Here is a 26,017-nt window from a genome sequence, read left to right on the forward strand (position 1 = left end):
CTCTACGTTTAACTCATTTAGTTTCTTTGTCTGTCTGTCATATTCTAGTTTCTTTTCGTTTTCACTTATTTGTTTCTGTATGTCTATGTTTGACTTTTTGACATCTGTTATTTGATTTTTGAGTGAACTCAAATTCATTTGACTTTGAGGGTTATAAGCTGTTCCGTCTGCAGCTCCACCATAGCCTGCCATTTTCGCTAAAAGTGCCGCTCTTAAACCTCCACTCTGTGCACCAATAACTCGGTTTAAAAGCATAGGGTTGCTTGACATTTGTTGCAACATAGTGGGGTCATTCATCATTTGTTGTTGCAACTGTTGTTGTGGTGTCAGTTTTACTATTGGATGTTTCAATGCTCCCTTCCTCTTACGTATATTCTTACGTAGCTTACGTGGCATTTTAAGTGAAGTTAAAAAGCGGTTTTTGACAGATGTTTATATGACACTTTTTGTTCAGCACAAAAAACTACTCGGTCAAAGTGTTGTCAGTTTTGTAAAATAACCGTCCTATCTCATTCTATAATGGAGAAAAGGCTTCTCAAAGTATACTTCCTTGGAATGCCTGTAACTTTTCCTGTAGCGACGATAGACCCTTACTTGTCCGGACAAAGTTATACTATTTTGAGTGCTCTACAAAAAAGTCAACGGCGACGACTCTCAAAAACCGTTGTGTAAAAAGTTTTACCGTTGGACAAAAAAGTATATATAGAAAACAAAAAACGTTTATAGTTCATTCAATATTTGAGATAAACCGTTTTTCTAACGGTAACTATTAAATAAAATAAAAAAATAGAGGGGGTTACCGTTGACGAAAACGGTTTATCTCAAATATTTAAATATCTGTCTTTTTTGGTCAGTTCATTTTTATCTAATGGAAGCCAACGCTGTTAACCACAATTCAAACATTAACAATTCTCAACCGCTAACCAAAGCCAAAGCTCCACAACCTCCAAGAACTGGCACAGCGGTTAGAATAACCACCAAAAAGTCTAACAGCGAATTAAGAGAAATTCTTCAACAAATTTGCTCTAAATATCTCAAAGACGCCGAAGAAAACACACAACCAGACGCTACATACAATACTCAGTTCTGTGAAGTTCTGAACAAAGCAATTACTAGTTCAATTGAACTTACTAAGACAATTCCAAGTCCAATTGAGCTTAGCGATGTCTTAGTTCAGTATTTTCCAACATTTACTAAGCTTATAATGTTGAGAACTTTATACCAAGTTCGTCAAAATCTTCCTCGTTACATCCAACGGTCATTCGACAAGAGAATTGCCGAATTCCAAGTCTTTAGTTACGGATATGACGAAGATGAATACGTTGACGAGTTCGGAGACAACCGTACAAAATGGTTTGAATATTATACGACAACACAATTTGAATTCGACTTTCTCGAATTCAACGCAGCAACCATTCATATCATTGCTCTTTACCTTTCCGAACAACAACAAGACCTCGCAGATGGAGATGTTGTTACTGTCGTCATGAAAACTCCTGAACAATTCGGAAAAAAGAAGTCTCTAATTGCCAAATTCGTTCCAGGACATCAGCTTTTCCAACGCACAGAAGTCTTCTGTATTCCTGGAACTAAGTTCTTTGTCAGGAGCGAACTCAAAGAAAGATATAATGTGTCATTCAATTACACATTATATAATGTTTTCGACCCAGAAGAAGGCTTCTTCCCAGAAGCAATGGAGGAGGAAGAAGAGGAGGAAATACAAGACTCTATCCAAGAAGAGTCCTCCGAATTCACACCAGAAGACTAACAATTTTCCGAATAAAAACTTCATTTATACTAAACATCTTCGGGGCTAGAGGGCGCAACGCGCCTGGAAGCCCCACTTACCTGACCTAAATATTGAAGATATACATATTGTTATATTGTTTTGTAAAAGAATTTATAGAACTTTTTAAAAAACTGTTTTTGCAAAAATCTCGGGAACATAATCCCCTCAATTTTATTTGAGAAATTCGTAAACTATTCAAAATTGAGAGCCATGTTCCCGAGATTATTGCATTACTATATTTTTGTATGTAGATTATGTTTTATAATTTAATCAGAATTAAGTAGCAATTGTACAATTGGCCAAACAAGATATATCGTCGTTCTTAAAACTTCATCAAATTGTTAAAAAAGTTAGAAGTAATGGATTAATGCTTGCTATACTCAATTTATGTTTTAATTTTTTTTATCAAATGTAACATTGACAGCTACACAGAACTTCAACAATCATTTTCTTATTTATTGTAATATCGATAACTTAATAGAGACTGGTATGAAATTGCATAGTAAGTATATTCAAAATATGCTTTACACATTTTGATTTTTTTATTTCATTGCGCCATATGAATAATGCGTCTATTTTAAAGATATTACAAATTGTCAACTATTGGATTACGAGTCGATTTTGAATTTATTCAAAAAATTGAATATAAATCGACTTTAAATAGATTATTTTCAAAATTAATTTTAATATTCTTTATATACGTTCCAATTTCCAGTTTCTAATACTTTCAAACATTTTTCTATATGGAATAATGCATCGTTCACATTAATTGGTGAACCATATTCTAAATGATGAGCAGAGATTGAATCATATTGTAACTCAAATAATTTACAACTTAAACAGAAACCTGCCAGAGAATTTTCAGGGAAATTCGCTGTAACGCATATAACAACAGTATTGTCGGCCATAAAAATGCATTTACAAATGTTTGAACCTACAGGAGAGAAAAGAAACTTAATCTTTTTGAAATCCCTGGCGCATTCAATAAGATTTGTATGATTATCTGGAATAAATTTCCAATCAATTGTTGGGAACTTTGCTTTTGCTGAATTTATTACTTCATCAAGATTATGAATATGCCTTCTCTTGCCTTTAGGCCTGTTTGTAAAGCAGTATTCAGATGGTGTAATTTTATCTAATTCGAATTTTTCATGCAAGAACCGTTTAAATCTGTAAGTGTTTGGCCCCCATTGACTGATGTAAAAGGTTCTATTTGCAAAACAATGGAGTATATCAGCCGAAATATATTCACCTTTATTTTTTGGTAAATATATTCTTCGATCTGGTAAAAAGCCTAGAAGATCCAGGAGTGTATTATAGAGAAATGGCATTGAGAATACAATAATATGTGATCTCCTTCTAATTTCTTCAGGAATTAAAAATAGTGGAGTGAAAAAATCTTCAAATGAATGGCCAAAATTATATGTTGCCCATAAATATCCTGTAACAATAACCTCGCGGTAATGGCCTACAACACTTGCATTTGTAGCGTTCCTTTCAAAATCTGTTGGTTGGAAAATGGTGTTTTCATCAAGACCTACAGCACCATTAAAGCTAACATATGCTCTTTCAAGTCTATAGTGTGTAGTCTGAAGTGTCTTGTAATAAAAGTTGTAGTCGTGTGTTTCTTTCGGTTTTCTATATGAGAAATGGTATTGCGTAGGATCTTCTATTGTTTCATTTATATATCGTAATACTGGCCAATTTTTTTCTAGAGGCACATCAATTTTGCGCTTAACTTTAAAGAATGATGCCGGTGTCCAATCCGGAGTTTCATATCCGAATAAAGCAAATTCTGGATTATAAGAATAAATTTCTAGGGCTACAAGAAATGAACAACTTACTAGTAATGAGAAAAGATCGCAAATAAACATACTCTGACACTCTAATATTAATTTCTGAATCGGTTTTACATCATTGAGCAATAATTATTAAATCTTGAAAATTAAGGCTGTATATGTAAGATTCCTAAAGGGATCAAAACTCTGACATAGAAAAAATTATATTTTTGAGATACAAATGGGTCGGTTTGATCATTGAATTAAATTCAATTTTTATATCACCTCAATCAATTATTTGTCTGCTGATAGAGTTGTTAGATTCCCGACGATAGGTGTCTTGGAAGATTTGCCTGGTGTCATCATAGTGTCTTTAAATCAAAAATTTTATTTTGGAGTTAGTTTTATTGATTTTTCAATAAAAAACATTTCTAAAACAAGAAAATAAAACGATAAAATATTTATATTTTATATAAGGATCTTATATATTTAAAATAAATATCATTTTATTTTTTTCATTGGTGTCTGTCAAACTTACCTGCCATGGACTCTTTCATAAGTTCCATGAAATCGTCTTCGGACAATCTGGGGAAAAGTATTATGTCAGTAAGTATTCTTTTAACATCCTTACTTAAACTCTTTGCTGTCTGTACACAAATGACAACTGAGATGTTAAAGTGTCTGAGCTTCTTAAGAATTCGACACATATCTTGTTCTCTGTTCTTTAACAAAGGATGAGAGGCGAAATCATCTAAGATAAGAAGACATCTATGAGGGTAAGTCTTCCAATCGTAAGATTGCAATTTCTTCGAAATGTATTCTATCTCTTTCTGTTTGTTTCTGAAGTGGTGTTTGTCTAATATTCTCTGCATTTCCTCATTAGGTTCTTTAAACTTCGAATTTATATACTCATTTATAGCATTATACTTCAAAACTCTTCTTTGGTACTTCTTTATCCAATCTAACAACTCAGTATCCTTTATACATACTAACTTAGACTTCTTTATAATATCTTTGAACGAATTGACGGTTTGGTCAAATTGACCAGAAGTACTACAAATAACAACTAACTCATAAAATGGGTTCTTCTCATCTAGTTCTTGTTGTTGTGCAGCCATTTTAAGATAAGTGAAAGTCTTACCCGACCCAGGTGGTGCAATTAGACCTGTTATACCATTCTGAGCAAATAAGAACTTTTCATGTATAGGCTTTATCTGAGCATTTTCTAACTTCCTCTTGTTCTTGTTTAAAACATTCTCAAATTTCTTGTCAATGTCAGCAAACTTTTTTCTAACATATTTTTAGAAAAATTAAAATTTTTATCTTTTAGAAAATGTCTAGCGATTTCGCTATCTATATTCGAGACAAGCTTTTCGACAGCAAAACATCTGTAGACCATAAAACCTTACATAATGTAAACAAGAAAGGTGAATTTGTTCTAAAGTTCTGTTTCTGGGAATATGACAAGAACCATAAAACATTACAAAGAGCAGTCTTAAAATTTGTCAATGACAGACTTGTTGACAGAGATGACGCCGATTGGAAAGATGAAGTCCAACAAAAGTTCTTAGAATGCAAAGAAGACACATGCGCTGTTCTTGAAGATGAAATAGAAAACAGAATAGAAGAGCTATTAAAGGACAAAGAACTTTTACATAGATATGGTTCTGAGAAATTTGACATATCTCCACCAGAGAAGAAGAAGAAAGAAAAGAAAGAAAAGAAAGTAGAAGAAGAGAAGAAAGAACCAGAGCCAATTCCACCGAAGAAGAAATTTGACATGTAAAAATAAAATTTTATTTTTAGAACATTTCTGGGTCAATGTCAATGTTCTCTTCCTCTTTAGGAGTAAACACTGGCTTAGACTCTAATAGCTTTTTACCCAATTTACCTTGAACTTCTACAACTTTAGACTCATAATATTCATAGTCGTCTGTCTTCTTTGGTTCATAAGGTATAACAAGTTTGTATGCTTTGCCTTCTTTAAGGTTTGAGAACCTTCTGTCAAAACTTTCTTTGACTGCTAACAAACCTTCTATGTCTAAGTCTTCAAATTTCGCACCATTTTAGTCACAATAGCAAACTTAACTGGTTCGATGTTCCAAACTTTGCTGAATGAAGACTTTTCAAAATGGTAGAAATAAACATTCAAATATGTGAATGGGTCTAGTTCTTCTTTAACTCCTGACATGTACTTGTTTACTGAAATCTATTTCGTCATCTTTTCTATCGGATAAAAAATATTTTTTTTTAAAATTTACTCAGAAAAAATTTTCTTTGTATATACACCATTCTGAACATCTAAAAGACTTTTGACATTTGCCAAGAATGTTCGTTTAGACGCTGGCATATAACCATACTCTTGACAATATTGTTTATACGAATCGTACAATGACCTTTCATCTAATGACACAAAGTCAGTTTCATCTACGAACAGTTCATAAACACTCTTGTTTGCTTCTAACAATGTTTGTCTCTCTTCGGTATGTGGAATTTGTCTTGGATTGAACTTAGAAATATCTAATGTCATGAAATATGAGAACAAGTGGTTGTAAAAGTCAGATGTCAAACATTCTGACAAAGCGTCAAAATATTCAGTATCTTGCATATGAGCTTCTGACGTTCTGACAACTACATATCTTCTGTCAGAACTTTCTAACTGCATCGGAACAGCATTGTTTGAAACCATAATGAAGTTTGCAACATTTTCACAAACTCTTTGGTCTTTATACTTTCTTTCAACAACTCCAACTTTGTCTGTTATAAGACTCTTCAAAGCATCTGAGTTCAAAACTTTTGTTGTATCTATACTTTGAAGTTCATTGCAAACTATAAGTTTCATATTCTCTATTGAGGAGTTAAACTTGCCACAGATGTTTTCTAAGTTTGTCATATTCGGATTCGAATAACCTTCTAACAGTTTGCACAAAATATCTGTAAAGAAAGTATTCTTACCAGTTCCTTGTTTTCCAATTATAATGAGAGCAGTTTCATTTTTAGCACTTGGATGTTGTAAGATATTTGCAAACCAACATAAGATATACTCATAAACCTTTTCGTTTCCATTGCATATAATTTCTTTGACATGGTCTAACCAAGCTTCTATAATACTGTGTTTCCATTCTACTTGTTCGTATTTATATCCAGTGAAGATAGAATAGAAGTTTGGAGAAGGTGTATAGAACTTTATACCTCGAACTGAAAAATCTTCTAACTTTGACAATAAGATATCCCAAGCATCTAACATCTTCATGCCAACTTGTACAACTTTTATTTTCTTAAGTTTCTGTCTACATTCTTGTTCAGACACTATTGTTGCTCTTGGTTTGTTAAAGACAACATCCCATTCTTTCATGACATAACATTCTGGGGCAGAGTCAACATAAATGACTAAACGTTTCAAATTCTCGACTGCTTTGTTATAGTCTCTAAATGGACACATATTTCTGAATGCTTGGAAGTCATAAAAATCTGAAACATCTATTCTGTACATTTTTATAAAAATAAAAAAAAATATTATTTTTTTATTCTTGACTTTGTTGTTCCATTTGTTGCATTTGTTGTTCTTGAGCTATTTGTTGTTGAAGTTGTTCTTGTAATACAATACTTTCACCAGTTGCATCTTCCAATTCGAAACTTTCTGCCGTCATTGACAAATACATAGGACATAAAAGTTTTACAGGAACAAAGTTTGCGTCAACTAATGTCAACGTTATACTTGCCAAAGTGTTTGAGTTCACTAAGGTTGAAAATTCTGCATTCGAATGAACAATAGGCAAACCAGCAGAGAAAGTATTGTTTATACGCATAAGTATCTTTTGGTCATAATAGTTTCTGTCGACATTCGAATAACACTTTGAACCTAAGTTTGAAACAATATATAAGATTGGTGTGCTTAATGTCAATGGAATAGACATTCCTTGTATGACACCTTTTCCTGTTATAGGAAACTGTTGGTAGTAAAAACCAGAAATAAGTTTTGTATTATAGCTCATATCGTTTATAGTAAACTCAGTCGGACATCCAAACATAATGAAACCTGCTCTAGTTGCAGCACATGTTACACCCGTACCTTAAAGTATTAAATAAGTCAACAAAACCTGTTGGTGGTATATCTGAGTAAGTATCTTCAAAGGAGTATTTTTTACCATTCACAACAATAAAGTCTTCTGGTGTCAAAAGAGCAAAACAGGCTTTAGTCGTCATTGTGTTTAAGGTTAGTTTACAATATCGTCCTTGAGGACTTTGTAAGTTTGTTGTTATAGAATTATATGACTCAGGGTTTTTAGTCGTAATAGTATAAACCATTATGTCTTCTGCCATTTACTTAGCAAATAAACTTTAATGAAATGTTGTGGTCGTCAAATATTTTTATAACGTCTGGGAAACTATATTTTAAGTTCAACGTTTCACCTCCTTTCATAACGTATATCTTGTCAATGACATTATATGAAACACCACAGCAACCAATGTCGGGTTCTATTTCTTTGATGTTTATATCGTCTGCCTCTGTCAAAAGTTTCAATAGTTCTTTCAAAACTTCATGAGGTGCAATGACATATGAGTTCACTTTTACAGGGTTGTGTTCGCCCAAGTTTAACATTATACTTAAAGCTTGACAAATCTTCTCCTGAGTTTGAAGTTTGTCTTTCAGTTGTTGGTAGTCGTTTCGAATATCTGCAACAGAACTTAAGTCTCTGTTAACTTCAGGATATGTTGGTTCTTTTACAGGAACAATTGTTATACCATCTTCGTCTTCGTATGGTTTCCCCACTTCAACATCTCTGTCTTTGACATTGACAATAACACTTTGACTGTTTGTTTGGGTTGGTGAATTTAACTTAACATCTGCCACCGCCATTAAACCTTTTGAAACACTTACGCTTCTATTTTTCGGAAATGACATTTTACTTAGAATAAAAAGATGGACGTATTCGGATATCTTATTGAATTGAAGCAGAACAAAGTTTATACTCACAAACAATACAAATACATTGACAGAATAGTTCTTTACACAAACAATGGAAAATGTTATAGAATAGCAGTCTTTGCTGAACCTAAATATTTTCATAAAGCAAAGAAAGTTGGTATAACTGAAATGGTGAAAGTTCTTGAAGCAGACAAAAATATAACTTCAAAACTTACAGATATTACTAAAGGAAAGTTTATAATACAATATTATGTCAAAACTGGCGTACTGTCAATATTTGACGGAGAGAAGTCAGTTCAAGAACAACTTACTGACCTGCTGCCAAAATCTGCTCGATGGAAGCTGTCGTTATGCCAATCTGAGGAGCCCCAGCAGGTTTCATCGAACGAATCTTCAAAAGAGCATCTTCCGTGAAAAGTGCTATTGGTTTTGTAAACTTCTTTGCTCTCAATTCATCTGGACCGTCTCTGTCACCAGTATATTGTATTTGAACTGTACCAACAGTTGAAATACTACCCATAAAGTCTTCTGAGTCAGCAAATGGAATGCCAAGCCAAAAGTTTGAACGGTCTCCATTTGTATATTGAGTTTTTTGACCTCCTGTATGAGTCCATACTTTCACATATGGCATAATAGAACTTTGCATTTCAGGGTTAATAGTTGTTGTGAAGTTGTTGTTAAAGTTCATAGCATCTAATGTCAAGTTGTATGACCTCATATCCTCAACTGTAGAATATTCTTCTCTTGGATAATATTTGCCATCTATGTTTATATGATATTTAATACCAGGGTTGTAGAAACAAGAATAGTCATTTATAGTTCGTCTGAACAGTACAAACATAGTATCTGCATGTTTCATTGCAGTTGTTAAAGCAATATCTGTTCTTGCACCTGCGGCTCCTGGATTTTGGTTTCCAACTTCACCTGCAAAGTCTTTGACAGATATTTGGTGTATAGGGAACATAAGTGGAACTGCAATATATTTGGCAGCTAAAGCATTTGAAATATCTGGGTCCAACATATAGACTGCAAGTCTGCTTTCTATTCTCTTGCATTCAAATTTTTCGCATGTGAACTTAACTGGGTCCCAAGCAGTTCCAGCAGCATTGAAATAATAGTTTACTTCATTGTTGAAGTTTGAGAAACCAAAGTCTAAGTCAACTTTGTCTTTGCAAAATTCGACGAATGACGTTTGATTTGTTCCCTTTACGTCTGTAATAGTGAATGGGTCTTGTGTTGGTGCAATGACTAAGTTATTTTTGCTTGGAGTAAGTTCGATAGAAATTTTTCCTGCCCAGTTTGGCAAGTATCTTAAAAACCTGAAGATGAGGAAAGATGACAAAGGAACTCTAAGTTTCAGTTTTACTTTAGTGGCAGCAGTTCCATCTGAACCAGAAAGGTTAACATAAACTCCTGGAACGTTAGGGTCAAGTCTTCTTATTTTCTCAATAGTTGCATACTGGTCTGTTTGTTCTCTAGCTTGTGGTTGTACTGAGTTTCTCAAAGCGAACCATTCATAGTTTGCCCATGTTACTGTTTGAACTAAGTCAGAGTTAGAATATATCTTATATCCCATGAAAACTTCTGGAGCATATTGGTATCCGACATAGAAAATTCCATTGCAACCTTTCTTGTCAGACAACTTGGAAGAAGGTTTTATTTCAATGTCTTGTTCCACGTATAAGAATGAGTTGTCAATAGAAATAATATGAAACCTGTCGCAAGCAATATCTACTGTTGTTGAAGAACCTTCTCCAAACTCACCTACGTTTCCATAAGAAACAGCAGTTGTATATTCGTAAGTTCCAGGAACTATTTCTGACCTTCTAATGGCATTATCGCATTCGTTATACCATTCGGAAACATTTCCGTTCATGGCATCCAAAACTGTTGGCGTTATATTCTGAGCGGCGTACATTTCATATGGGTAAAAATATAGAATAGTTGGATTTATATGTCATAATAGAACCCACTCGGACCAAGCTTTACTTTCTTCCTGACTGAGTTTTTAACTGAATCTTTAACTCTTCTTTTTCCTTCATTGCCACTACTTTCACTAGATGAAGTTACTTCTTCACTACTTTCACTTTGTTCTACTCTTCTTCTTTGGTGTCGCTTTTGGTAACTTGCCCTCTGCTTCAAGTTGTAGCATCTTTGCCTCATGTTCACCTAGTATGTTGTAAATTTCCCATGTCCTTTTTGCCTTTGGGCTCTGGTCGCCCATCTCAGGTAACCTATATCCTAGAAAGATTTTGTCATAGTTTGTATTTGAGTCTTCGCTTATTGTTTGCATGACTCTTTCCTGAGTTTCCGGTTCAAGCTCTTCAAACAGAGCTTGTCCATATGGAATAAGCTCGTTTCCAAATATATGTTTTTGTAGCCATTCTGGTTTTCTTTCCATGTAACCAATAATATCTTTTGTGAATGGGAAAGCTTTTACCCAACGTTTCAGTCTTGCGTCATTTATTTCTGTAGTTGGTTTTATTTTGTCATGGAACATGTTTTTCAATACTAACATTTCATTTGGTACTGTCCATTTGAGTTTTCTTAAATATTCATCCCTTCTCATTTCATTGTCTGCAAAGTAAGTTTTTATGACATTTTGCAAACTTTCGTTTGCAAGGTCATGTACAATAGGTTCTCTTCCTTCTCTCTCCCTAACTTTCTTTCTAAACTCTTCACCAAATATACCATCTCTATGGTTCTGTGTAGTTCTTTGAGATAAATGTTCTAGAACGTCAGGTGTTATATTTCCCTCAGCCATGTTCATTTCATACTGGTCCAAAATATCTGCATCTTTCATATCTTTCAATGGCATTAAAGCCGCGCTGAAAATACCCTTATATCTGGTTCACCATTCACTTCCATTGCGTCTACAACTTCTTGGAATTGAGGTTGTAAGTTTATGAACCACCTATCCGGATTAGCTTTATGACCCCATTTCATTGTAGTTCCATAGTCTGCAGAAACAAAAGTAGGTTTGTTTCCATATTGGTTAGGTTCTGAATGAACTTTAAACAATGTTTCATTTCTATATGTTTTGTTGAAATTTAACCTTTTATTTTCACCGAGTTCAGCCAAAGATTGAACGTTATATGGTCGTAAGTAAAAAGGATTATTGTATTTGCGTACATTTTCTTTCAGTACTTCCATTCTATGCTGAATATTTTCATCTGATGTTGGAGTCTTTTGTATGTCGGTGAACATTTTTCGATATTCTTCTACTATGTCAGCCGAATTTTTCTTAGACTCTTGGAAAGATTCCATATTCACCTCATACTCTTGTTGAGGGTCAAGATTTTTCGGCTGTTCCAAATCTTCATCTAGTTCTGTGAAGTTAGTTTCCAAAGGAGGGACTTGTTCGTTTCCTTCAGGCTCTTCTAGCTGTTGTTGCTGAACTATTTCTTCCATGTCTGGTTGTATCTGAACTTCTTCCTGTGGAGTTTCTTGTACCTCATCTGCTGGCATTTCATATATTCCGAGACCGTTTTTAACAAGTTCCCTATCTAAGTCATCCGGACTCATAAACCTTTCTTCTTTCGTTCCGTCTCTATTTTTTACGCGTTTCATGAAGAGAGTTGAATTATCATTTAGCTCTGACATCAAATATCTCGGAGTAAATTCATTCATGTCATTTGGATGATATGCTATTAAATCATATCCCTTAGCGAGCTTGTATTTTCCAGGTTTGAGATTATATCCGATTTGATGCTCAACCATAAAGCTAAATAGGTTCGGGTCAGTATTTCCTTCCTTGAACTTTCTAATAGCTTCTTTATATCTGTCACTAAAGTCAAGAGTATCTGGGTAACCATAATCTTCCTTAAGCATTTTTAAGAATTCTTGGTTTCCTTTTTCTCTACTTCTTTTATGTCCTTGCTCTGTTTGTGGTTGTTGTTGTGCAGGGTTTTGAACTGTTGGTTGCTGTGCTGGTTGTGGAGGTGGTTGTTGTGCTGGTTTTGGTTGTGGTGCAGGTGCTGGATTTTGAACTGTTGGTTGTTGTGCAGGGTTTTGAACTGTTGGTTTTGGTTGTTGTTGTGGTGCTGGATTTTGAACTGTTGGTTGTTGTGTTGGTTTTGGTGCATGCCTGTGTCTGTGTCCATGTGACGATGTAAATGTTTTAGGTAGTCCTGGTGCAGGTGCTTCTCTTGGAGGGTTTGGTGGTATATAAGTTCCACCAGCTGGCACATATGTTCCATCTGCAGCATAATGTCCTACCTGACTTTTCGTTTTTAAGAAAGCATTTACTAGGTCTGTTTTGGTCTGTTGTAACTCTTTTTCTTGACTTTCCACAACAGTTGCTCTAACGGCGTCATAGGCACTTTGAACTGCCTGTCTCGTTGCTGCATCTGTTATTTTCGTCATATTTTGTGCTACTTCTCTTAACTCTTTGTCGAAACCTTCAGACTTCAGTTTCTTTCCAGATGAGAAGTCGTTCACTAGTTTCACCTTACTATGAAGAGCTTCGAAGGCATTCTTAAAGTCAGCATTCATTAAAGCTTCATTTGAACTGTCTTCATCCGCTTGTATTTTTGTCCTTATTGACCCTATAAGTTGGGCTGCTTTAGCGTTGGCTTGGGCATCTAACCAGTCATTATTAGCTTTTATATATTCTGCGCTTTTCATTGCCTTTTGCATGGCTGCGTCGTTATTTTAACTTTCTTGTGCTAAGTTTTCATACTGTACGGTTTGGTTTTGCAACTGTAAAAGTTTTTCTGCCTTTACATTTGCTTCAACTTCTTTTTTATACTCATCGCTATCCATATATGTCTTCATGGCTTTTTGTTTTATCTCTTCATCTTTCAGTACTTTATATTGAGTAGTATGGTTTTTCAAATTTATAATCTTGTTCCATTTTTGCTACTTCTGCTGCTTTTTCTGACACTTTTTTCGCATATTCCTCTGTACTTAGTTCTTTCAGTTGTTCTTCTTTCTTTAACAGTCATTAATATAGCCTATTTATATATTCTGCGCTTTTCATTGCCTTTTTGCAATGGCTGCGTCGTTATTTTTACTTTCTTGTGCTAAGTTTTCATACTGTTACGGTTTGTTTTTGCAACTGTAAAAGTTTTTCTGCCTTTACATTTGCTTCAACTTCTTTTTTATACTCATCGCTATCCATATATGTCTTCATGGCTTTTTGTTTTATCTCTTCATCTTTCAGTACTTTATATTGAGTAGTATGGTTTTTTCAAATTTATAACATCTTGTTCCATTTTTGCTACTTCTGCTGCTTTTTCTGACACTTTTTTCGCATATTCCTCTGTACTTAGTTCTTTCAGTTTGTTTCTTCTTTCTTCTTTTTCTCTACGTTTGTAACTCATTTAGTTCTTTTGTGTCTGTCATATTCTAGTTTCTTTTTCGTTTTCACTTATTTGTTTCTGTATGTCTATGTTTGACTTTTTTGACATCTGTTATATTGATTTTTTTGAGTGAACTCAAATTCATTTTGACTTTGAGGGTTATAAAGCTGTTCCGTCTGCAGCTCCACCATAGCCTGCCATTTTCGCTAAAAGTGCCGCTCTTAAAACTCCACTCTGTGCACCAATAACTCGGTTTAAAAGCCATAGGGTTGCTTGACATTTTGTTGCAACATAGTGGGGTCATTCATCATTTGTTGTTGCCAACTGTTGTTGTTGGTGTCAGTTTTTACTATTGGATGTTTCAATGCTCCCTTCCTCTTACGTATATTCTTACGTACTTACGTGGCATTTTAAGTGAAGTTAAAAAGCGGTTTTTGACAGATGTTTATATGACACTTTTTGCTTTCAAGCACAAAAAACTTACTCGGTCCAAAGTGTTGTTCAGTTTCTGTAAAATAAACCGTCCTATCTCATTCTATAATGGAGAAAGGCTCTCAAAGTATACTTCCTTTGGAATGCGCTGTAACTTTTCTGTAGCGACGATAGACCCTTACTTGTCCGGACAAAGTTATACTATTTTGAGTGCTCTACAAAAAAGTCAAACGGCGACGACTCTCAAAACCGTTGTGTAAAAAGTTTTACCGTTGGACAAAAAAGTATATATAGAAAACAAAAAACGTTTATAGTTCATTCAAATTTTGAGATATAACCGTTTTTTCTAACGGTAACTATTAATAAAATAAAAAAATAGAGGGGGTTACCGTTGACGAAAACGGTTTATCTCAAATATTTAAATATCTGTCTTTTTGTGTCAGTTCATTTTTATCTAATGGAAGCCAACGCTGTTAACCACAATTCAAACATTAACAATTCTCAACCGCTAACCAAAGCCAAAGCTCCACAACCTCCAAGAACTGGCACAGCGGTTAGAATAACACCAAAAAAGTCTAACAGCGAATTACGAGAAATTCTTCAACAAATTTGCCTCTAAATATCTCAAAGACGCCGAAGAAAACACACAACCAGACGCTACATACAATACTCAGTTCTGTGAAGTTCTGAACAAAGCAATTACTAGTTCAATTGAACTTACTAAGACAATTCCAAGTCCAATTGAGCTTAGCGATGTCTTTATGTTCAGTATTTTCCAACATTTACTAAGCTTATAATGTTGAAATCTTATATACCAAGTTCGTCAAAATCTTCCTCGTTACATCCAACGGTCATTCGACAGAGAATTGAGAATTCCAAGTCTTTAGTTACGGATATGACGAAGATGAAATACGTTGACGAGTTCGGAGACAACCGTACAAAATGGTTTGAATATTATACGACAACACAATTTGAATTCGACTTTTCTCGAATTCAACGCAGCAACCATTCATATCATTGCTCTTTACCTTTCCGAACAACAACAAGACCTCGCAGATGGAGATGTGTTACTGTCGTCATGAAACTTCCTGAACAATTCGGAAAAAAGAAGTCTCTAATGCCAAATTCGTTCCAGGACATCAGCTTTTCCAACGCACGAAGTCTCTTTGTATTCCTGGAACTAAGTTCTTTGTCAGGAAGCGAACTCAAAGAAAGATATAATGTGTCATTCAATTACACATTATATAATGTTTTTCGACCCAGAAGAAGGCTTCTTCCAGAAGCAATGGAGGAGGAAGAAGAGGAAGGAAATACAAGACTCTATCCAAGAAGATCCTCCGAATTCACACCAGAAGGACTAACAATTTTCCGCATAAAAAACTTCATTTATACTAAAACATCTTCGGGGCTAGAGGCGCAACGCGCCTGGAAGCCCCACTTACCTGACCTAAATATTGAAGATATACATATTGTTTATTTGTTTTGTAAAAGAATTTATAGAACTTTTTAAAAAACTGTTTTTGCAAAATCTCGGGAACATAAATCCCCTCAATTTTATTTGAGAAATTCGTAAACTATTCAAAATTGAGAGCCATGTTCCCGAGATTATTGCATTACTATATTCTTTGTATGTAGATTATGTTTTATAATTAATCAGAATTAAGTAGCAATTGTACAATTGGCCAAACAAGATATATCGTCGTTCTTAAAACTTCATCAAAATTGTTAAAAAAAGTTAGAAGTAATGGATTAATGCTTGCTATACTCAATTTATGTTTTAATTTTTTTTATTCAAATGTAACCATTGACAGCTACACAGAACTTCAACAATCATTTTCTTATTTATTGTAATATTCGATAACTTTAATAGAGACTGGTTATGAAAATTGCATAGTAAGTAATATTCAAAATATGCTTTACACATTTTGATTTTTTTTATTTCATTGCGCCATATGATAATGCGTCTATTTTAAAAGATATTACAAATTGTCAACTATTGGATTACGAGTCGATTTTTGAATTTATTCAAAAAATTGAATATTAAATCGACTTTAAATAGATTATTTTCAAAAATTAATTTTAATATTCTTATTATTTATATACGTTCCAAATTTCCAGTTTTCTAATACTTTCAAACATTTTTCTATATGGAATAATGCATCGTTCACATTAATTGGTGAACCATATTCTAAATGATGAGCAGAGATTGAAATCATATTGTAACTCAAATAATTTACAACTTAAACAGAACCTGCCAGAGAATTTTTCAGGGAAAATTCGCTGTAACGCATTATTAACAACAGTATTGTCGGCCATTAAAAATGCATTTACAAATGTTTGATACCTACAGGAGAGAAAAGAAACTTAATCTTTTTGAAAATCCCTGGCGCATTCAATAAGATTTGTATGATTATCTGGAATAAATTTCCAATCAATTGTTGGGAACTTTGCTTTTGCTAATTTATTACTTATCAAGATTATGATATGCCTTCTCTTGCTTTTAGGCCTGTTTGTTAAAGCAGTTTCAGATGGTGTAATTTTATCTAATTCGAATTTTTCATGCAAGAACGTTTAAATCTGTAAGTGTTTGGCCCCCACTTGACTGATGTAAAAGGTTCTATTGCAAAACAATGGAAGTATATTCAGCCGAAATTATATTCACCTTTATTTTTTGGTAAATATATTCTTCGATCTGGTAAAAAGCCTAGAAGATCCAGGAGTGTATTATAGAGAAATGGCATTGAGAATACAATAATATGTATTCCTTCTAATTTTCTTCAGAATTAAAAATATGTGGAGTGAAAAAATCTTCAAATGAATGGCGCAAAATTATATGTTGCCCCATAAATATCCTGTAACAATAACCTCGCGGTAATGGCCTACAACACTTGCATTTGTAGCGTTCCTTTCAAAATCTGTTGGTTGGAAAATGGTGTTTTCATCAAGACCTACAGCACCATTAAAGCTAACATAATGCTCTTTCAAGTCTATAGTGTGTAGTCTGAAGATGTCTTGTAATAAAAGTTGTGTAGTCGTGTGTTTCTTTCGGTTTTCTATATGAGAAATGGTATTGCGTAGGATCTTCTATTTGTTTCATTTATATATCGTAATACTGGCCAATTTTTTCTAGAGGCCACATCAATTTGCGCTTAACTTTAAAGAATGATGCGGTGTCCAATCCGGAGTTTTCATATCCGAATAAAGCAAATTCTGGATTATAAGAATAAATTTCTAGGGCTACGAGAGAATGAACAACTTACTAGTAATTGAGAAAAGATCGCAAATAAACATACTCTGACACTCTAATATTAATTTCTGAATCGGTTTTACATCATTGAGCAATAATTATTTAAATTTGAAAAATTAAGGCTGTATATGTAAGATTCCTAAAGGGATCAAAACTCTGACATAGAAAAAATTATATTTTTTGAGATACAAATGGGTCGCGTTTGATCACTTGAATTAAATTCAATTTTTATATCACCTCAATCAATTATTTGTCTGCTGATAGAGTTGTTAGATTCCGACGATAGGTGTCTTGGAAGATTTGCTGGTGTCATCATAGTGTCTTTTAAATCAAAAATTTTATTTTGGAGTTAGTTTTTATTGATTTTTCAATAAAAAAACATTTTCTAAAACAAGAAAATAAAACGATAAAATATTTATTTTTATATAAGGATCTTATATATTTAAAATAAATATCATTTTATTTTTTTCATTGTGTCTGTCAAACTTCCTGCCATGGACTCTTTCATAAGTTCCATGAAATCGTCTTCGGACAATCTGGGGAAAAGTATTATGTCAGTAAGTATTCTTTTAACATCCTTACTTAAACTCTTTGCTGTTCTGTATCACAAATGACAACTGAGATGTTAACAGTGTCTTAGAAGCTTCTAAGAATTCGACACATATCTTGTTTTCTCTGCTTCTTTAACAAAGGATGAAGAAGGCGAAATCATCTAAGATAAGAAGACATCTATGAGGGTAAGTCTTCCAATCGTAAGATTGCATTTTCTTCGAAATGTAATTCTATTCTCTTTCTGTTTGTTTTTCTGAAGTTGGGTGTTTGTCTAATATTCCTCGCATTTCCTCATTTAGGTATCTTTTAAAACTTCGAATTTATATACCATTTATAGCAATTATAGCTTCAAAACATCTTCTTTGGGTACTTCTTTATCCAATCTTAACAACGTCAGTATCCTTTATACATACTAACTTAGAACTTCTTTATATATCTTTTGAACGAATTGGACGGGTTTGGTCAAAATTGACCAGAATGTTAACTACAAATTAAACAACTAACTCTTAAAATGCGGTTTCCTTCTTCATCTAGTTCTTGTTGTTGTGCAGCCATTTTTAAGAGAATGTGAAAGTCTTACCCGACCCAAGGTGGTGGGCAATTAGACCTGTTATACTCATTCTGAGCAAATACAGAAACCTTTCATGTATAGGCTTTATCTGAAAGGCATTTTCTAAATCTTCCCTCTGTTCTTGTAAAACATTCTCAAATTTCTTGTCAATGTCAGCAAACTTTTTCTAACATATTTTTTAGAAAAATTAAATTTTTATCTTTTAGAATAATGTCTAGGCGATTTTTCGTCTATCTGATATTCGAGGACAAGCTTTTCGACAGCAAAACATCTGTAGACCATAAAAAACTTACATAATGGTAAACAAAGAAATTCGGTGAATTTGTTCTAAAGTTCTGTTTCTGGGAAATCATGACAAGAACCATAAAACATCAAAGAGCAAGTCCTTAAAATTTGATCAATGGACAGACTTGTTGACAGAGGATGGACGCCGTTGGAAAGATGAAGTCCAACAAAAGTTCTTAGAATGCAAAGAAGACACATGCGCTGTTCTTGAAGATGAAATAGAAAACAGAAATAGAAAGAGCTATTAAAGCGACAAAGAACTTTTACATAGATATTGGTCTGAGAATTTGACATATCTTCCACCAGAGAAGAAGAAGAATAAAGTTAATAAGAAAAGAGAAAGTAGAAGAATGAGAAGAGTAAAAACCAGAGCCAATTCCACCGAAGAAGAATTTCGACATGTAAAATAATAAAATTTTATTTTTTAGAACATTTTCTGGGTCAATTGTCAATCTTCTCTTTCCTTCTTTGAGGAAGTAAAACACTGGCCTTAGACCTCTTAATAGCCTTTTTACCCAATTTACTTTGAACTTCTACAACTTTAGACTCATAATATTCATAGTTCCGTCTGGTCTTCTTCTGGTTCATAAAGGTATAACAAGTTTGTATGCTTTGCCTTCTTTAAGGTTTGAGAACTCTTCTGTCAAAACTATTCTTTGACTGTTAAAACAACCTTCTATGTTCTAAAGTCTTTTCAAATTTCGCACCATTGTTTAGTCACAATATAGGCAAAACTTTAACTGCGTTGCGATGTTCCAAACTTTGCTGAATGAAGACTTTTCAAAATGGTAGAATAAACATTCAATATTGTGAATGGGTCTCTAGTTCCTTCTTTAACTCCTGACATGTACTTGTTTTACTGAAATCTATTTTCGTCATCTTTCTATCGCGATAAAAAAATATTTTTTTTTAAAATTTTACTCACCGAAAAAATTTTCTTTGTTATACACATTCTGAAAACATCTAAAGACCTTTTGGACATTGCCAAGAATGTTCGTTAGAACGCTGGCTATAACAACTCTTGACAATTAATGTTTATACGAATCGTTACAATGACTTTCATCTAATGAACAAAAAGTTCAGTTTCATCTACGAACAGTTCATAAAACACTCTTTGTTCGCTTCTAACAATGTTTGTCTCTCTTCGGTATGTGGAATTTGTTCTTTGGATTGAACTTAGAAATATCTAATGTCTGAAATATGACGAAAGTGGCTTGTTAAAGTCAGATGTCAAACATTCTGGACAAAGCGCTCAAAATATTCAGTAAATCTTGGCATATGAGCTTCTGACGTTCTGACAACTACATAATTCTTCTGTCAGAACTTTCTAAACTGCATCGGAACAGCATTGTTTGAAACCATTAAATGAAGTTTTGCAACATTTCACAACTCTTTTGGTCTTTATACTTTTCATCAACAACTCCAACTTTGGTCTGTTATTAAGACGTCTTCAAAGCAATCTGAGTTTCAAAACTTTGTTGTTATCCTATACTTTGGAAGTTCATTTGCAAACTATAGTTTCATATTCTCTATGAGAGTTAAACTTGCCACAGACTGTTTTTTAAGTTTGTCATATTCGGATTCGAATAAAACCCTTCTAACAGTTTTGCCACAAAGATATCTTGCTAAAGAAAGTATTCTTACCAGTTTCCTTGTTTTCCAATATTATAATTGAGAGCAGTTTATTTTTAGCACTTGGATGTTGCTAAGATATTATGCAAACCAACATAAGATATACTCATAAACCTCTTTTCGTTTCCATTGCATCATAATTTCTTTTGACATGGTCTAACCAAGCTTCTTATAATACTGTGTTTCCATTCTAACTTGTTCGTATTTATATCAAGTGAAGATTTAGCAATAAGAAGTTTTGGAGAAGGTGTATAGAAACTTTATACCTCGGAACTGAAAAATCTTCTAACTTTTTGAACAATAAGAATTATCCCAAGCATCTAACATTTCATGCCAAACTTGTACAACTTTTTATTTTCTAAGTTTCCTGTCTACATTCCTTGTTCAAGACACTATTGTTGCTCTGGTTGTTAAAGACAACTCCCAATTCTTTCATGACATAACATTCTGGGGCAGAGTTCAACATAAAAATGACTAAACGTTTCAAATTTCTTCGACTGCTTTGTTATAGTCTCTAAATGCGACACATATTCTGAAATGCTTGGAAGTCATAAAAATTCTGAAAACATCTATTCTGTACATTTTTTATAAAAATAAAAAAAAATATTATTTTTTTATTCTTGACTTTGTTGTTCCATTGTTGCATTGTTTGTTCTTTGGCTATTTGTTGTTGAAGTTGTTCTGTAATACAATATACTTTCACCAGTTGCATCTTCCAATCGAAAACTTTCTGGCCGTCAGTTGACCAAATACCATAGGACATAAAAGTTTTACAGGAACAATAGTTTGCCGTCAACTAATGTCAACGTTATACTTGCCAAAGTGTTTGAGTTCACTAAGGTTGCAAAATTCTGCATTCGAATTGAACAATAGGCAAACCAGCATGAAGAAAGTATTGTTTATACGCATAAGTATCTTTTGGTATTAATAGTTCTCTGTCGACATTCGAATAACACTTTGAACCTTAAGTTTGAAACAATTATATAGATTCTGGTGTGGTTAATGTCAATGGAATAGACATTCCTTTGCTATGACACCTTTTTCCCTGTTATAGGAAAGCTGTTGGTAGCTAAAAACGCAGAAATAAGTTTTGTTATTATAGCTCATATCGTTTATTATAGTAAAACTCAGTCTGGACATCCAAGACATAATGAAAACCTCGCTCTAGTTGCAGCACATGTTACACCCGTACTTAAAGTTATTAAATAAGTCAACAAAACCTGTTGGTGGTATATCTGAGTAAAGTATCTTCAAAGGAGTATTTTTTACCAATTCCAACAATAAAGTCTTCTGGTGTTCAAAGAGCAAAACGAAGGCTTTAGTCGTCATTGTTGTTTAAGGTTAGTTACAATTATTCGTCCTTGAGGACTTTTGTAAGTTTTGTTGTTATAGAATTATATGACTCAGGGTTTTTAGTCGTAATAGTAATATAACATTATGTCTTTGCCATTTTACTTAGAAATAAACTTTAATGAATCATGTTGTGGCTCGTCAAATATTTTTATAACGTCTGGGAAACTATAATTTTAACGTTCAACGCTTTCACTCCTTTCATAAAGTATATCTTGTCAATGACATTATTAATGAAAACACCACAGCCAAACCAAAAAAAATGGTCGCGGTTTATTTTCTTTGAATGTTTATATCGTTGCCTCTGTCCAAAAGTTTTCAATATAGTTCTTTCAAAACTTCATGAGGTGCAATTGACATTATGATGTTTCACTTTTTACAGGGTTGTGTTCGACCCAAGTTTAACATTATCTTAAAAGCTTGACAAAATCTCTCCTGAGTTTGAAGTTTGTCTTTCAGTTTGTTGTAGTCGGTTTCGATATCTGCAACAGAACTTAGTCCCTCTGTTTTAACTTCAAGTGATTATGTTTAGGTTCTTTTACAGGAACAATTTGTTAATAAACCATCTTTCGTCTTCGCTATGGTTTCCCCACTTCAACATCTCTGTCGTTTGACATGACAATAACACTTTGACTGTTTGTTTTGGCGGTTTGTGTGAATTTAAACTTAAACATCTGCCACCGTGCCCATTAAACCTTTGAAACACTTACACTTCTATTTTTTCGGAAATGAACATTTTACTTAGAATAAAAAGATGGACGTATTTCGGATATCTTATTGAATTGAAGCAGAACAAAGGTTTATACTACAAAACAATACAAATACATTGACGAATAGTTTCTTTACGACAAACAATGGAAAATGTTAATAGAAATAGCAGTCTTTGCTGAACCTAAATATTTTCATAAAGCCAAAAGAAGTTGGTAATTAACTGAAAATGTGTGAAAGTTCTTGAAGCAGAACAAAAAGTATTAACTCAAAACTTACAGATATTACTAAAGGAAAGTTTATAATACATATTAATGTCAAACTGCGTACTGTCCCAATATTTGTGACGGAGAGAAGTCAGTTCAAGAAACAACTTTACTGACCCTGCTGCTCAACATATCTGCTCGCATGGAAGCTGTCGTTATGCCAATCTGAGGAGCCCCAGCAGGTTTCATCGAACGAATTATCTTCAAAAGAGCATTCTTCCGTGAAAGTGCTATTGGTTTTGTAAACTTCTTTGCTCTCAATATTCATCTGGACCGTCTATGTCACCAGTATATTGTATTTGAACTTGTACAACAGTTGAAATACTACCATAAAGTCTTCCTGAGTCAGCAAATGGAAATTGCCAAGCCAAAAGTTGAACGGTCCTCCAATTTGTAATTGAGTTTTTTTGACCTCCTGTAGAGTCCATACTTTCACGATATGCTTGCATAATAGAACTTTGCATTTCAGGGTTAATAGTTGTGTGTGAAGTTGTTGTTAAAATTCATCAGCATCTAATGTCAAGTTGTATGACCTCATATCCTCAACTGTAGAATATTCTTCTCTGGATAATATTTTGCCATCTAATGTTTATATGATATTTAATACCAGGGTTGTAGAAACAAGAATAGTCCATTTATAGTTCGTCTGAACACGTACAAAACATAGGTATATGCATGTTTCATTGCAGTTGTTAAGGCAATATCTGTTCTTGCACCTGCGGCTCCTGGATTTTGGTTTCCAATTCACCTGCAAAAAGTCTTTGACAGATATTATTGTGCATGTATAGGGAACATAAGTGGCAACATGCATATATTTGGCAGCTAAAGCATTTTAAATATCTGGTCCACATATAGATGCAAGTTTGCTTTCTATCTCTTGCATTCAATATTTTTCGCATGTAGAACTTAACTGCCGGTCCCAAGCAAGTTCAGCAGCATTGCGAAATAATAGTTACTTCATTGTTGAAGTTTGAGAAAACCAAAGTCTAAGTCAACTTTGTCTTTGCCAAAATTTCACGAATGAACGTTTGATTTTGTTCCCTTTACGTCTGTAATAGTTGAATGGGTTCCTTGTGTTGGTGCAGATGACTAGTTATTTTTGCTTGGAGTATAGTTCGATTATAGAAATTTTTCCTGCCCCAGTTTTGGCAGTATCTTAAAAACCTGAGATGAGGAAAGATGACAAAGGAAACTCTAAAGTTTCAGTTTTTACTTTAGTGGCAGCTAGTTCCATCTGGACCAGAAAGGTTTAACACAAACCCTGGAACGTTAGGGTTCAAGTCTTCTTATTTTTCTCAATAGTTGCATACTGGTCTGGTTTGTTCTCTAGCTTTGTGGTCTGTACTGAGTTTTCTCAAAGCGAACCATTCATAGTTTGCCCATGTTACTGTATTGAACTATCAGAGTTAGGAATATATTTATATCCCATGAAAACTTCTGGAAGCATATTGGTACCGACATTAGAAATTCCATTGCAACCTTTCTTGTCAGACAACTGGAAGAAGGCTTTTATTTCAAATGTCATTGTTCCAACGTTATAAGAATGAGTTTTCCAATAGAAATAATATGAAACCTGTCGCAAGCAATATCTACTGTTGTTTGAAGAACCTTCCCAAACTCACCTACGTTTCCATAGAGAAACAGCAGTTGTATATTCGTTAAGTTCAGCGAACTAATTTCTGACCTTCTAATGGCATTATCGCATTCGTTATACCATTCCGGAAACATTTTCCGTTCATGGCATCCAAAAACTGTTTGGCGTTTATATTCTGAGCGCGTACATTTCATCATGGGTAAAAACTATAGAATATTTTGGATTATATGGTCATAATAGAACTCCACTCGGCACCAAGCTTTACTTTCTCCTGACTGAGTTTTAACTGAATCTTTAACTCTTCTTTTTCCTTCATTGCCACTACTTTCACTAGATGAAGTTATTCTTCACTACTTTCACTTGTTTCTACTATTTCTCTTCTTCTTGGTGTCGCTTTTGGCTTAACTTGCCCTCTGCCTTCAAGTTTGTCAGTCATCTTAATGCCTCATGTTCACCTAGTATGCTTGTAAATTTCCCATGTCCTTTGCCCTTTGGGCTCTTGGTCTCGCCCCATTCTCAGGTAACCTATATCTAGAAGATTTTGTCATAGTTTGTTATGAGTCTTTCGCTATTGTTTTGCAATGACTCTTCCTGCAGTTTTCCGGTTCAAGCTCTTTCAAACAGCAGCTTGTCCATATGGCCGAATAAAGCTCGTTTCCAAATATATGTTTTGTAGCCATTCTGCGTTTTCTTTCCATGTACACCAATAATATCTTTTTGATGGGGAAAGCTTTTACTTCTTTGGTGTCGCTTTTGGTAACTTGCCCTCTGCTTCAAGTTGTAGCATCTTTGCCTCATGTTCACCTAGTATGTTGTAAATTTCCCATGTCCTTTTTGCCTTTGGGCTCTGGTCGCCCATCTCAGGTAACCTATATCCTAGAAAGATTTTGTCATAGTTTGTATTTGAGTCTTCGCTTATTGTTTGCATGACTCTTTCCTGAGTTTCCGGTTCAAGCTCTTCAAACAGAGCTTGTCCATATGGAATAAGCTCGTTTCCAAATATATGTTTTTGTAGCCATTCTGGTTTTCTTTCCATGTAACCAATAATATCTTTTGTGAATGGGAAAGCTTTTACCCAACGTTTCAGTCTTGCGTCATTTATTTCTGTAGTTGGTTTTATTTTGTCATGGAACATGTTTTTCAATACTAACATTTCATTTGGTACTGTCCATTTGAGTTTTCTTAAATATTCATCCCTTCTCATTTCATTGTCTGCAAAGTAAGTTTTTATGACATTTTGCAAACTTTCGTTTGCAAGGTCATGTACAATAGGTTCTCTTCCTTCTCTCTCCCTAACTTTCTTTCTAAACTCTTCACCAAATATACCATCTCTATGGTTCTGTGTAGTTCTTTGAGATAAATGTTCTAGAACGTCAGGTGTTATATTTCCCTCAGCCATGTTCATTTCATACTGGTCCAAAATATCTGCATCTTTCATATCTTTCAATGGCATTAAAGCCGCGCTGAAAATACCCGTTATATCTGGTTCACCATTCACTTCCATTGCGTCTACAACTTCTTGGAATTGAGGTTGTAAGTTTATGAACCACCTATCCGGATTAGCTTTATGACCCCATTTC

At 33.9% G+C, this 26,017-nt stretch overlaps 11 protein-coding genes across 11 annotated transcripts, besides 2 other annotated features; 3 read left to right on the forward strand and 8 right to left on the reverse strand.

Moving 5' to 3' along the window:
• Window positions 1–13: 13 nt before the first annotated feature.
• On the reverse strand, window positions 14–396 carry TVAGG3_0853450 (protein of unknown function, DUF4106 family; the record flags this gene model as incomplete). Its single annotated transcript, XM_051249335.1, has 1 exon — window positions 14–396. A coding segment is annotated over one exon (383 nt), but the record flags the coding sequence as incomplete, so codon positions are not given.
• A 472-nt stretch (window positions 397–868) lies between these two features.
• On the forward strand, window positions 869–1,768 carry TVAGG3_0853460 (uncharacterized protein; the record flags this gene model as incomplete). Its single annotated transcript, XM_051249336.1, has 1 exon — window positions 869–1,768. The coding sequence occupies one exon, from the start codon at window positions 869–871 to the stop codon at window positions 1,766–1,768; it is 900 nt and encodes a 299-aa protein (XP_051084811.1).
• A 748-nt stretch (window positions 1,769–2,516) lies between these two features.
• Window positions 2,517–3,427, reverse strand: TVAGG3_0853470 (glycosyltransferase family; the record flags this gene model as incomplete). Its single annotated transcript, XM_051249337.1, has 1 exon — window positions 2,517–3,426. A coding segment is annotated over one exon (910 nt), but the record flags the coding sequence as incomplete, so codon positions are not given.
• Window positions 3,428–4,089: 662 nt separating this feature from the next.
• Window positions 4,090–11,500: a mobile genetic element.
• TVAGG3_0853490 (uncharacterized protein) lies at window positions 5,012–5,353 on the forward strand (the record flags this gene model as incomplete). Its single annotated transcript, XM_051249338.1, has 1 exon — window positions 5,012–5,353. A coding segment is annotated over one exon (342 nt), but the record flags the coding sequence as incomplete, so codon positions are not given.
• Window positions 6,223–7,060, reverse strand: TVAGG3_0853500 (uncharacterized protein; the record flags this gene model as incomplete). The annotated part of the gene is made up of 1 exon (XM_051249339.1): window positions 6,223–7,060. A coding segment is annotated over one exon (838 nt), but the record flags the coding sequence as incomplete, so codon positions are not given.
• TVAGG3_0853510 (uncharacterized protein) lies at window positions 7,092–7,484 on the reverse strand (the record flags this gene model as incomplete). Its single annotated transcript, XM_051249340.1, has 1 exon — window positions 7,092–7,484. The coding sequence occupies one exon, from the start codon at window positions 7,482–7,484 to the stop codon at window positions 7,092–7,094; it is 393 nt and encodes a 130-aa protein (XP_051084815.1).
• On the reverse strand, window positions 8,813–9,518 carry TVAGG3_0853520 (protein of unknown function, DUF4106 family; the record flags this gene model as incomplete). Its single annotated transcript, XM_051249341.1, has 1 exon — window positions 8,813–9,518. A coding segment is annotated over one exon (706 nt), but the record flags the coding sequence as incomplete, so codon positions are not given.
• Window positions 9,809–10,415, reverse strand: TVAGG3_0853530 (uncharacterized protein; the record flags this gene model as incomplete). Its single annotated transcript, XM_051249342.1, has 1 exon — window positions 9,809–10,415. A coding segment is annotated over one exon (607 nt), but the record flags the coding sequence as incomplete, so codon positions are not given.
• A 583-nt stretch (window positions 11,501–12,083) lies between the features above and the next one.
• On the reverse strand, window positions 12,084–13,123 carry TVAGG3_0853540 (protein of unknown function, DUF4106 family; the record flags this gene model as incomplete). Its single annotated transcript, XM_051249343.1, has 1 exon — window positions 12,084–13,123. A coding segment is annotated over one exon (1,040 nt), but the record flags the coding sequence as incomplete, so codon positions are not given.
• Window positions 13,124–15,127: 2,004 nt separating this feature from the next.
• On the forward strand, window positions 15,128–15,742 carry TVAGG3_0853550 (uncharacterized protein; the record flags this gene model as incomplete). The annotated part of the gene is made up of 1 exon (XM_051249344.1): window positions 15,128–15,742. One exon carries the CDS (start codon window positions 15,128–15,130, stop codon window positions 15,740–15,742), a length of 615 nt encoding a protein of 204 aa, XP_051084819.1.
• A 2,211-nt stretch (window positions 15,743–17,953) lies between these two features.
• Window positions 17,954–24,569: a mobile genetic element.
• A 601-nt stretch (window positions 24,570–25,170) lies between these two features.
• Window positions 25,171–25,941, reverse strand: TVAGG3_0853570 (protein of unknown function, DUF4106 family; the record flags this gene model as incomplete). The annotated part of the gene is made up of 1 exon (XM_051249345.1): window positions 25,171–25,941. The coding sequence occupies one exon, from the start codon at window positions 25,939–25,941 to the stop codon at window positions 25,171–25,173; it is 771 nt and encodes a 256-aa protein (XP_051084820.1).
• Window positions 25,942–26,017: the final 76 nt, after the last annotated feature.

The sequence above is a fragment of the Trichomonas vaginalis genome, chromosome VI (genome assembly GCF_026262505.1).
Source record: "Trichomonas vaginalis G3 chromosome VI, whole genome shotgun sequence".
In the NCBI taxonomy this organism is placed as follows: Eukaryota; Parabasalia; order Trichomonadida; family Trichomonadidae; genus Trichomonas; species Trichomonas vaginalis.